This window comes from Pinus tabuliformis, chromosome 8 (genome assembly GCF_031772625.1).
Source record: "Pinus tabuliformis cultivar Carrire ecotype Pingquan chromosome 8, CPIR1, whole genome shotgun sequence".
Classification (NCBI taxonomy): domain Eukaryota; kingdom Viridiplantae; phylum Streptophyta; class Pinopsida; order Pinales; family Pinaceae; genus Pinus; species Pinus tabuliformis.
The window spans coordinates 512,990,067-513,002,694 of NC_142294.1; the positions used below are offsets into that span (position 1 = coordinate 512,990,067).

Here is a 12,628-nt window from a genome sequence, read left to right on the forward strand (position 1 = left end):
AATACTCCATAGGGAGTGAAAGAAGAAAACTCTAGTTAACCAGATAGTACCATTTTCTGAGACTTATATAAACATATTGTTTATGTGATATTAATTACAGCGGTGTGTATCTTTGTTGACCATTTTGATGGACATGGCCTACTATTGTGGGATCTTTATCCCAAAACACACCTTGTATGACATTTAATTACAATAATATAGTTATCTGGTAACGATTTTGGTGGACCCAAGGGCCCAATGACATCCACCAAGAACATGACTATAGAGAATAGAATCACACACATGGAAAACTATGCCTTTTATATGAAAACCGATGTTCCTCAAATTGAATACCTAAACACACAAGTTGCTAAGATAGACTAATTAGAAAGAAATACTTTTTTAATTTCCTACATGCAAGAAAATCTCAACAATATTATAGCCAATGTGCTATCCAAAGAGGTAAACTAGCGACCAATAGAAGCAGAGTGAGCTAGTGGTGAATAAACAAAAAGGGAAGGGAATCACACCAAATTAGCCTTTCTATATAATCAAAACTATATACCTCACCAATTTCCTAAAGTAGATGAAAACATGTTTGATGGTTTGACCCAATAATATGGGTTAACCAGATGAATCACTACTTCTTGATCGAATAAATTATTAGTAAACTACTAGAATTTGGCTAGGTATGGTGTACATGGATAAGGGCGATGGAATGGTGATAATGTCGCAAGAAGTCCTTATTGTAGGATACATTACCTATAACCAATTTCTAAACACCATATATATTCACCTTGAAATAAACATCCATTTTGTAGATTTATTGATCAAGTTGCACTAAATAGGAATAATCAAATACAATATTATGGCCTACGAGTAATTGTCTATTGAGAAAGAGAGCATGCCTAGTTATTTTTCCATAGAAATTTTTATCATTGGTATAAAGGAGGACATTAGCGAAAATTATTGATGGTTAACCCAACTAAATGGTTGGAAACCTATAAGTGAGCTATGGAAGCATAATTTATGGTAATTATATAAACCAAAAAAACCACATCATTCATTTCTCAAGTCCCCCTTCTATATTTACACCCACTCCCTCAACTTCCTAACCCTTGATGTTCATGGTAGGTTGATCTTGATAAACATAAGGGGAATTTTGAGGTATAAAATGGGCCTCCTAAGGAAATTATAAAATAATAGTGGAAATAATAAAATAAGATTAGATTACATCATCAAATTTTAGAGGGAAAAAAGAAAAAACTATTCTTTCAACTCGTATTTTCAACTTATCTCCCTATGGGTTTACTCACATTTCAAGTGGAAACACAAGTTGGACGAAAAATTTGATTCCTAATCCAAGGAGTACACATGTTTCCTAATTTCGATGGACCCTACTACATGAAAAATGAGAAATACATGAAAAACGTTATTGCAATCACGCTTTTTCATGTATTTCTCATTTTTCGCATTAGGGTCCATCAAAATTATGCAACATGGGTACTCCTTGGATGAGGAATTAAGCTTTTCATCCAACGAGTATTCCATCTCGAAATGTGAGTAAAACCTTTGGGAGATAAGTTGAAAATACGAGTTAAAAAAGTAGTTTTTTATTTTATTTTTTTTAATCTTTTTACTTTTTTACTCCAAAAATGGTGAATCATCCCCCATGGTAGACATCATCATCTTCAATCCTATTGGTTCTTATAAAGTTTATTTTGGTTGTACATTTTTCTTAGGAGGCCCATTTTAGACCTCAAAACTCCCCTAATGAGAAATTGAATATCCATGTCTTAATTTTGTTATTATAATGATGAATAATGGGTCAAATGACATGTATGTATGGAATAAAATTAATGTTCATAGATATCACCTACCCTAACATGCATCAAGAAATTTTAAAGGAAGTCATCCCAACTCTAGATCTAGTAGAGACTACACTTTCTTCTCCTAAAGAAACCACCTTGAAGCCTTCTTATGAGGAACCGCAAATTTCCCACCATATTTTTTTAGGAATTTTTAGGTACTATACCTTAAATCTAGTTTCCTATATCAAGAACACAAAGGTCATTGTTTTAATAAATAGTGGCACCTCCAAAAATTTTATCATTGTCGAATTTCCAAAACAAAAACCATCATTATGATGATATGGTATACAATTTTCAAATAAGTATAGTCAATTAAAATTTGATAAAATGTGGAACCAATTGTGAGAGTATGAAACTTCAAATGGGTTAGTATTTTCTTAAACCAAACATATTAATTATTGCGAAGGGGGACATTATGTGTCTCTCAGAGAAAAATGGTATTGAATATTGGGTGCTGCCATAATGGATCTCAAGGATTTGTACATGTGATTCAATAAGATGTGCAATAAATTCATCCTCATCCACTTGAAATTATCAAATATCATCATTTAGAAAATATCTTAAAGAAATCAATCTTTAACATTATATCCAGTTAAATCCCATCCATATTATTGAGAGCTCCATATAGAAAATACACCCTAATTTAGTAATACATACTACTTTTCCACCCAATATATTATTAATAAACTAGTAGAATTTGGGTGGGCGTGTTGTACTTGGATCATGAGCATTGGAAAGGGTGGCGATGTCACAAGAACTCATATGTGGGATACATTTCCTAGAGCCAATTTATAAACACCATTTATTCTTACTTTTAAATAGACATCCATTCTTTTGAGTTGTTGATCAATAAAATACACACTACTTCTCCATGCAAGATATTATTAATAAACTACTATAATTTGGGTGGTTGTGTTTTACTTGCATCAAGAGCATTGAAAATGGTGGCAACGTCACAGAAAGTCCTATGTGGGATACACTTCCTAGAGATAATTTATAAACACCATTTATGCTCACCTTGAAATCGACATCCATCTTTTGGAGTTGTTGATCAAGTTGCATAAAATATGCATAATGAAATGCCATATTATGGAATATGTGTAATTTTCTGTTGACACAAAGGGCATACCTTGTTATTTTTTCAGATTTTCTTTTATCACTGGTGTAAAGTAGGACATTAAAGAACAACTATTGATGGTTCACCCAACTACATGGTTGGAAACCTATAAGTGAGCTAGAGACACATTGATTGTGGGAATTATATAAACCAAACAACCCATATCATTATTTTCTCATGTCCCCCTTCTATATTGACACCCACTCCCTCTACTTGATCACTGTTGAGATTTTATAAGTTGATATTGGAAAAATAAATTGAATATCCATGTCTTAAATTTTGTTATCATAATGATGAATAATGCAACAAATAACATATATGTAAGTAATAATTTGTTTTTTCATATATATCGCCTATCCTAACTTCCACGAGGAAATTTTAGATGAATCCATCCCAAATCTAAATTTAGTAGAGGTTACACTTCCTCCTCCTAAAGGAATCACCATGACACCTTATTATGAGGAATCCCAAATTTCCATATGATTTATTAGGAATTTTCACTCCCTGGACATTAAAGTTGGTTTTCCATATCAAGCACAAAAAGGTCATTGTTTTAATCAATAGTGGCATCTCCCACAATTTTATCGTTGTTGAATTTCCATGAAAAGAAAAAGCATCATTACAATAACACGATACACAATTTTCAAATAATGATAGTCAATTGAAATTCAATGAAATGTGCATAGATCATGAAAATATGAAACTTCAAATGAGGAAATATTTGCTTAAACCAAACACATTCACTATTGGCAAAGGGGGCATTATGTATCTCTCAAAGAAAAATGTTAATGAAGATTAGGTGCAATGAAAATGGATCTCAAATCCTTTTACATGTAATTAAATAAGAAGTGTAATAAATTCATCCTTAACCCATTGAAATTACCAAATATCATCATTTATAAAATATCTTGAAGAAAGGCATCTTCAACATTATATCAAGTTAAATTTCATCCACGTTATCAAGAGCTTCCTATAGAAAATACATCCTAATTTGTACTTGGATTTTAATATGCATAAATAGCAATTTGAAATGCCACTTGTCTTATCCATCTCATTTTGAGAACATTATCATGACTTCCCAAGGAAATTGGTAGCTCGTATCCTTGTGTGTTCTTACTAACATCCTTTTAACAATAGAATGAAATTGAAAATGTCACTCAAGGGATATTTGAGGTTAGTGTGATACATCCACATATTATCCATTTTCCATCCCAATATTAATTTTATTTGTAAAATAACGAAATTCCCACATATGCTCTAACCTTTTTTTTTCAGTTAACAAATTTACAATCGAAACAAATTTCGCATACCAATTATTTATAACCTTTTATATCATCAAATCTCGGTTAAGCCACATATGAAGGGAATTAATTCTTTACAGTGATGCACCTTTTGGTTTTTCAAATTCCCTATTCACATTTTAAATCCCTGTGAACAATATTATTTGACCCTTCCAACCTATGTTTTTCCTTGTATCCTTTAATGAAACCTTTATTTAGAATAAGGCATAGGAAGCACAAATGTATACTCATCATGAAGTTTTGCAACTACTTCAAGATAATTAGTTGTTACTCATACATTCCAAATGAATTTCTGGCACTTCTAAAGTGGAATACTTGGATTACATATTTAGTAGGATACGGATGTGTGTGGATCCTACTAAAATTTATTCTATGAAAAATTATAGGAAAATTATGCCCATTCACCACACTACTAAAAAATAATGTTGATGTGTGAAAAAAATATAATAGGGAAAGCCATTGTGCTTTAAAGAGATCTTGTGTACTACTCTAGTCCTAATAGTGCCTTATTTCACTTAATACTTGTGTCTTGGAATGTAATGAGCTATTGGGGACATGTTCATGTAAGACGATCAATGATTTTCATCACCATAGTAGAAAAATTGAGTCATATAGTAAGATTCTACGTGATTCTTATTCTATCATATATTAGAAGGGTAGAAAGAATATGGTGGTTGGTGTGAAGAGGCACAACACAAATGTACTTCCATAGTGGTTCAACTCTTATAATGAATCAAGGAGGACTCCAACCCCCTACTAGCTATACTTGGTAGCAAGACCCCACTATAGCAAAAAAAAACACCTTGCAAAGGTTTTTCAGTGTTACAAGATTAAGAACAACTGTAAAAAGAACCTCCACTAAAATCTGTATCATTGGAAATCAAGTTTTTGTGCCAACATTTAATTGATGTTCACTACATCAAAATATTTTTAGTAGCTAGAGTCTTTCAATAGAAGGATTTTCTGGGTATGTTTAAGTCAGTAAGGTGCACTAGTACACCAATAATCAATACACAAAAATGCATATTATATATTTTAATAGAATTCATGTACAATATAAGTGTAATAGAATTGATGGATATTTTATCATGAAGATCATAACTTATTTTAATTGTAATGATAATAATAATGATAATATTAATAACTCATTGAAAGGAAAAATGATTTTTTTATCATTAGGCACACCAATATTCTTGTTACAATTATTAGCATTGATTTGTTTTTTCACAATTAGAATGTTGATGCACTACAATCATTTAATTTCACCATTTATAAATATGCATAGACCAAACCAATGCATTCAAAGATCCATTGATAGGTTTGAGATTTAATAATGTTGATTCCATGTTTTAGATATGCAAATGATAATATATAAACATTAATATTTAATCCACATTTCAATCAAAATTTGTTATTCCCTTAATGCTCAAAAGATTAGATGAGACAAAATTTTGAAGGTGGAAATTATATTAATTAAGAAGGAATAACATTAATTCTAATCGCCTATGCGATGTGGTAGATATGAATACTTGTTAGAATGAAAGATTTAGGATCAAGAAATAAACAAATAGGAATACCTAATAACTACTAGATGATAACAATTATCATCCTATCAAAATGTTCTTAGTAACTGATTGTGTTCTCAACTCTAGTGAACTCACTTGGAATATATTTGTAATATTATGTTAGTCATTTCTTTTATATATATATATATATATATATATATATATATCTGTATGTATGTATGTATGTATGAAGTCTTCCCCCTATATATATATATATATATATATATATATATATATATATATATATATATATATATATATATATATATATATATATAGGGAAAAGACTTCATACATACATATATATATCTATATATATGTATGTATGAAGTCTTTCCCCCTACATAGCTGGTGGTTTCGGCATTGTAAAAATTTTGTTGTCTGGGTTTCCTTTCTCTACACCCATGGCCTTCGTGGAAGCTTCCGCAGGGTCGCAATTGAGGGTCTACACCGCTTTGGGTTTGGGAATCATTATAATGTTTTTGGCGTTGGTTATGGTGGTCTCTTAAACTTTGTTTCTAGCTACTATGCAAATTGGCTTTGGGGTAAGGAAATTGAATTCCCCTGTGGGATGGAGGACCTCGATTAGATGCATGGGCTGATTTTTGCAGAGATTCAACATTTTATAATATGGAAATTATGGTTTCGTTCTCCCATGGCAGGTACGCAGGGATGTAGGTTCACCTAGAAGCGAAGCGCTTCTGGGCTCGGGCCACCACCTGTATAGGTATTTGGAATCATCCATCTTTTCACCTGGCACTGTGGGCTGGTTGTGATAATGAGGGAAGTGAATGCGAGGGGCCATGGTAGGAGGCCTCAGGTGATAGTGCAGGAGGAGCAGCCCAGTTCCTCAGGTGAAAGAAGGGGTCGTAATCCGGTAGCAAACACTATTAATGACACAACCAATGCTTATCATGAAGGGACCAAAGAAGAAATCAGTAGATTGATCGAGGAGTGGGGACACAAATCTAAACCGCTAGGCGAGCTCGATAGATATTGATGTGGAGGAATGGCGAGCGATGGTGTGAGATCCTGGGCATACTCGCGGATGAGTAACCCAGTTCAAACATACTTTGTTTTTGTATTGTAACATGAAAAGTTTCATGGGCAAGGCCTTGGAGCAGATTTTAATGAACATGGCGAAACTGTTACAAGACTTCCCTAACTACAAGTAGGACTTCCAGAAACTTCAGTTCCAACTGCAAAAATGAGATGGACACCTTCGTCGAATCGAGGATCACCTCCGCTATCTTCTCTTACAAAGAGCGTTGAATGGTTCCAATGTTAAGGACCTAACCCCGGTCGAATCTGCTTCTGCCGAGGGAGATGAATAATAAGATAGTTGGTTTTAATTTTGATTAGTATATATGTGGTTAGCTTGTAATTTCTAGCATGATGCTTTATATGTTTATAGGCAAATAGACTATGGACATTGTCATGACATATAGACTTATATAGCTTGGGTAGAAAGACTTATCACCTTTTGCTAATGGATGGATTATCATGTAGTTAGGTGGCCAACAGACTTGGTTTCCCTTTGGGCAAGTTGAGGCCACCTAACCATTCATATGTGGTTGTAACTTGCTTATATTAAATGAAAATGGAAGGATATACCAAGCTTACAAAAAAAATATAATGGCTTCAAGCCTTTTTTTTTTTAGTTTGTAAGATAGTGAGACTTTTTTTCAAAATTAATCATATTACTCTTTCATATCCATGTCTTGAATAAAAAAGGATACATTGATTTAAAGTAATAAATATTGCGTCAAAGTAATACCTTGAATGTGATGTTAGCATTTACATGTGACGTGTTTATGAACATTTATATATATTATAGTAAGTATTGTAGTCATGGAGAACCAATAGTTTATCTTGTAATGAGAAAATACATATGAAGCATGTTCAATGAGGCTTGTTCAATACAATTAGTTGCATGGGCTAGTTTTTCAATATGAAAAAACTGTCTTTTATTGGAAAAAGGTAGTTACATTTCCATAGATCTTTATCTCCTAACATTCTATTGTATATCATAATATGTTTGGTATGCATTTTTCTTCTCGATCCATAAGTGAAGATCTATTTTTCTAAACATAAATACAACAAAAATACCCCCACCAAATCTAAAACTTTAATGCTCTAATCTAATTAGCAACAAGAAAAAAAAAAGAGCGTCACTAGACAATTCCGAAGACTGATAGAGTGTCGTCAGTCAATACTTAAAGACTATAGTTACTATGACCCAAAATAAGCAAAAACAATTATTGCCCAACTTTCAGGGAATCAACATCTTGCAGTGTGGCACAAAGTCCATCATAAGTAACCCTATGTTGGGTCCTCTTGTATGGTATTTCAGAAATGTTGCAACCTTGTGTCCAAGAATAGACCAGAAGATGTTGTATCACAAGTGACGCAAAAGAAGAGAAGCCAACACGCTAATATTTAGAGGTAGAACCATCCATGGTTGAAAAGTATATCATCGACGAAGGTCTTATAGCTAATAACACCAGACAAACCAATACAACCATATTTGGACAAGTGGTCGGCCGCCATGTTTTGCATTGGCTAGTTAGAGCTCATGTTTTCATATAATTCATAAGATTATCCATTTATTTAATCAAGAAGAAGAGCATGCCTTTAACGAAATGTATGCATATATTTTTACGACAAAACAAAAACATTTTTAAGCCCAAAATAACATGTAAGAAGTAGGGTTCTAAACTCAAATTAGGAATTTCAGACATTGTATACACAATCATGTGTATATATATAGAGAGGGGGGGTATATTTCATTCCTTGGCACTCAACGTATTTCTATTTTATGATCTCACTTATTCCCGAACTATGTCCAAAGGCCTTATGTGTCACCCAAACTTTCACCCCAATATTAAGAGCCAACTTGTTTCATTATTATTACTTTTTTAATTAGTCTACTTTATTTTTATTATTTCATAATGTAAAATATCTAACCTAATACTAATAAGACAACATTTCTCATACTAAATTATACAACATTTTTAACAAACATCTCCTTTATACTAGATTGTGAAACACCTCTTCTCACCGTCAATAACTTTTTCTTCTAACAATAAATAACTCTAATATAATTAATAATGAATTTATACATACAATTTATAAACCCATGATATTAAGTAATACAAAGCAATTCTTTTAATATTTCATATACCGGTGATATTAAATAATACAAAGGGAATTATAGAGTTCAGGCTTCTGTGATCCATATCGAGTTTGTGAGAGATTTTTTGGCAAAAATCACATGGAAAATCACAAAGGGAATTATTTTAATATTTCATATAGAAATCCCTTAATGCTCTATTAATGTATGTATCAAGAGTTGGCCATAGATTTGACTAGTCAATTTAATATTATTGAGAGGGCATCGTGTAAACCTAATTTATATATTCAATAATATAGTATATATGTAGTATAACTATCTAGTTATTGAATATGTCAAAAACAATTTTTAAAATTAATTTATGGTTTATTTTATTTAGTTTGATTGTTATTTTTAATTACCACTTTTTCTTTTAAATTTCGAAACAAGACGGAGTGTAAGAATCGCAATACACAACACTAACTACTTCCCTTTTAATGGTAGCATATAGCTTGAAGAACGATCATGAAAAACGCATTCTTAAAATCGTGTTGTTGGAGTTGCTGGGGCAGTGTGTTTATATTTTCCTGATGCTGAATTGACATTGATGAACCATTAAATTAAGAAAGAAATGCCTAGATTCCACAAGTTTTGGTGGGAGTCTCTGTTGCTGAGTTGACCATCGTCTTGGTTTTCGTCAATTTTCACACAAGAACCGATGACTCAGTTAATCAGTCATAATCAGCCATACTAGTTGTAGTGGGAATAGTTGTAGCTGGTGATGTTGATGGGGATTCAGAGACTGGCATTATTTGTTTACTTGAAGTTGAAGTTGGAGACGTAGTTGTCTGTGTCAAAGATGTTGATGGTGGGCATTCATTTACGTTCTGATCAGTTTTTTCAAAGTTGGCTCCTTCTCCAAGCTCCTCTACTGCCATAATCACGCTCTCTAACTTTGCCACTGTTTCTAGCAGAAGAACAGAAAACCTAGCAAGAGGAAGGACCTCCCTAAATGCACTACTGTTTCGTTTCATGTTTCTCGTTTGGCACATCTGGTCGGCTCTATCTCTTGACTTATCTGCTTGTATCTCTTCCCCTTTAGTAGTTGTTCCAGGCGACGTTTTACTTATCAGATCAGCCTGTTTTGCTGAGTTCTGTATTGAGGAGGCATGTAAATTTTCTATTGCAGTTAATCCCTCCGAGAATTTTTTCTCCAGAAGTTGCGAGCTCTTAGTATCGATGAAAAGCTCTGGATCAGCTGTCAGGGAATTTTGCAGATTCTCCACCACTGCGCTTAACCGACCCCTCATTAAATTGGGGTTGTTACTTCTTCTGGTCGTCCTCACTGTCTCAGCCAGTTCATGAAGAATGTTTGCAGACTCTCTGCCGAGCTCAAAGCACGGTGTTCTCAAATTTTCTATTACCGAAAATGGAACCTGACCAGATAATATCATCAGCCATGATTATATGATAAGAAATTAATTAGTCTAAGAAAATGCGACGGTATTATATCGGAATTTTCGACCAATACCTGAATCTCAGATTTTAACAATCCATCCAAAGCATCCACCCAGTAGGCGTAGTGTCGCGTCATGCTTCCAACCTTTTCATACAGATTCCATGGATATCTGAAGAAAAAGCGTCCATGTGGTGGTTCCCAAGTGGCAAAATTCACCTGCAAATTCCACATAAATTTCTCTGTAAACGAATAGCCAATTTTATAAAATAGGAGATGGTAGTATAAACTTATGCATGATGTTATTTACCAATGACTCTTCGGTGGCTTTCGAGTTAAGGACAGCTTTACAGGCTCTTGGAACATCATTCTCTAATCGCTGACCATCATTTGGGTCCACAAAGTATGTTGTGATGCATTCTGCAAGTATACAAACAATTTTGGTGTAACTGAATATTTATTTTTACAACATTGGCAAGTTTTGGGGGAGCATGGAACCAATGATAAAACCACTGATTTGAAATATGTGAATAGAAGAATTTCTCAATGTAACTCATTCTTATTTCTATTACAGATTTTGGAAATATTTCTAAATGATGAATAAGAATCCAAACAAATATTTAAAAAATATACCATCAATATTTCCAAGATCTACCCTCACCTCGAGGCAAGTGGCCAACAACAAATGTTTATCAATAAAACCTTTTTTTTACCCAATAAAAAGCAAATATTAACATAAGAAAATCCCAAAAAATGAGCAATAGAGGGATCTAGGGCCACAGATCTCCATAATCTATCTTCAAGATACATGATAATTATGGGTATGCCATTTATTGTTGGTTCTTGCTGCAATTTACCTTCCAGAGATTCTGCCAATCCTTCCATGTTCCGTAAAATGGACTTGTGAAGATCATCTCCAGCCCATATAGGGAAAACGATCACATTAATAGCAAAGCAGAGTGCACAACCTATGACTATTGTAGACATCCTTTGATTCGCCATTTTAAAAATATTTTCATCGCGATAACCAGAGATAGCTATGAGATTGAAGGTGAGGATGAAGATGACCACACCATAATCGTATCTTTTCTTGATCAGTGGAAAGGAGCGCAAATATGTGGACGCTGCACCTGCATCACCGAACGGAGCAAATACATCAGAATCACGAAAAAGGCATCAAATATACCCTGCAAAAATGAATTTTCCAGGCTTCAGGAATGACAGTGTATTGACCTGAAGCAAAAATAGAGACACCCAGTATAACTCGTTCAGAATTTTTATCTGTATCTTCTGCAACATATCTCACCCCCACTCCTAAGAATCCCCCCAACAACGTGGCAAAGGATCTGTTTAGACCTTTGCTCAGCGTAGCTCCTGCATTATAGCGTAAAACATAAATTTATTATTGTTAAAGCCTAATAACTGCTTTAGCGATAGGTCATGCTCATGAAAACGTCATATCCAAATTCTATAACTTCAAATATACCAGTCATTATAAAAATTGCTTCATGGGTTTTTAATAATCCAAAGGTTGCGAATTAAAACCTTCGTCCATCTGTCGTTTCATGGGATTTTAACACCCGAAAATGATGAGGGATTTTAAAGAGTAATTACCTACAGTGAATTCAAAGACTATCACGACAGTCATGACAATCCAGATGGCATTTTCGGCAAAGGTGTCGAATATTGGCCACACGAAGTAGAAAAGAGAGACGACAGACAGTGCGAGGCCAACTTTGATGGAATGGATAACTCTTCGAGGATCATTTGCACCCACTTGCCAAATCCTCGTGCACACAGAAAGAACAGATCTTTTCCATCGCTTGAAAGCTTGTAATATTCTGCTAACCAAACGCTCGTCGAATTTCTTTTGGAGGCTACTCACATCCATCCTTTCCCGGACATTAATCGTCCACTCCATAGACGTTGAAGGAATCAGCGTGTCACCCATAATAACGTTTTCTTTCTACTCAAATTTCAGATCCAATATCGCTTTATCAAACCCTGCAATTTAAGAAAGTTAAGACGGTTTAATCAAACTTATACGTAGTGAATGGTACTGTAAAAGACTGCTCACTAACCTAAGAGGATGGAAGGAGCGTTACGACTCTGAGGAAGTTGCAAAAAGCGATTATGCTTTTGCAGTTTGTGAATTAATCGTGGCATATGGTTGGCGGGAGTAAATTCCAATAAGTCTGCCAGTCCATTAGTACGATCAAGAAAGCCA

General features: G+C 33.8%; 1 protein-coding gene across 1 annotated transcript; it reads right to left on the bottom strand.

Annotated features, from left to right (window-relative positions):
- Window positions 1–9,676: 9,676 nt before the first annotated feature.
- LOC149236368 (aluminum-activated malate transporter 14-like) lies at window positions 9,677–12,401 on the bottom strand. Its single transcript, XM_089368875.1, has 6 exons — window positions 12,016–12,401; window positions 11,635–11,775; window positions 11,259–11,531; window positions 10,712–10,821; window positions 10,477–10,620; window positions 9,677–10,381 (listed from the first exon to the last, which is right to left on the bottom strand). Exons 1-6 carry the CDS (start codon window positions 12,350–12,352, stop codon window positions 9,677–9,679), a joined length of 1,710 nt encoding a protein of 569 aa, XP_089225001.1. The 5' UTR covers window positions 12,353–12,401.
- Between the last annotated feature and the right edge of the window lie 227 nt (window positions 12,402–12,628).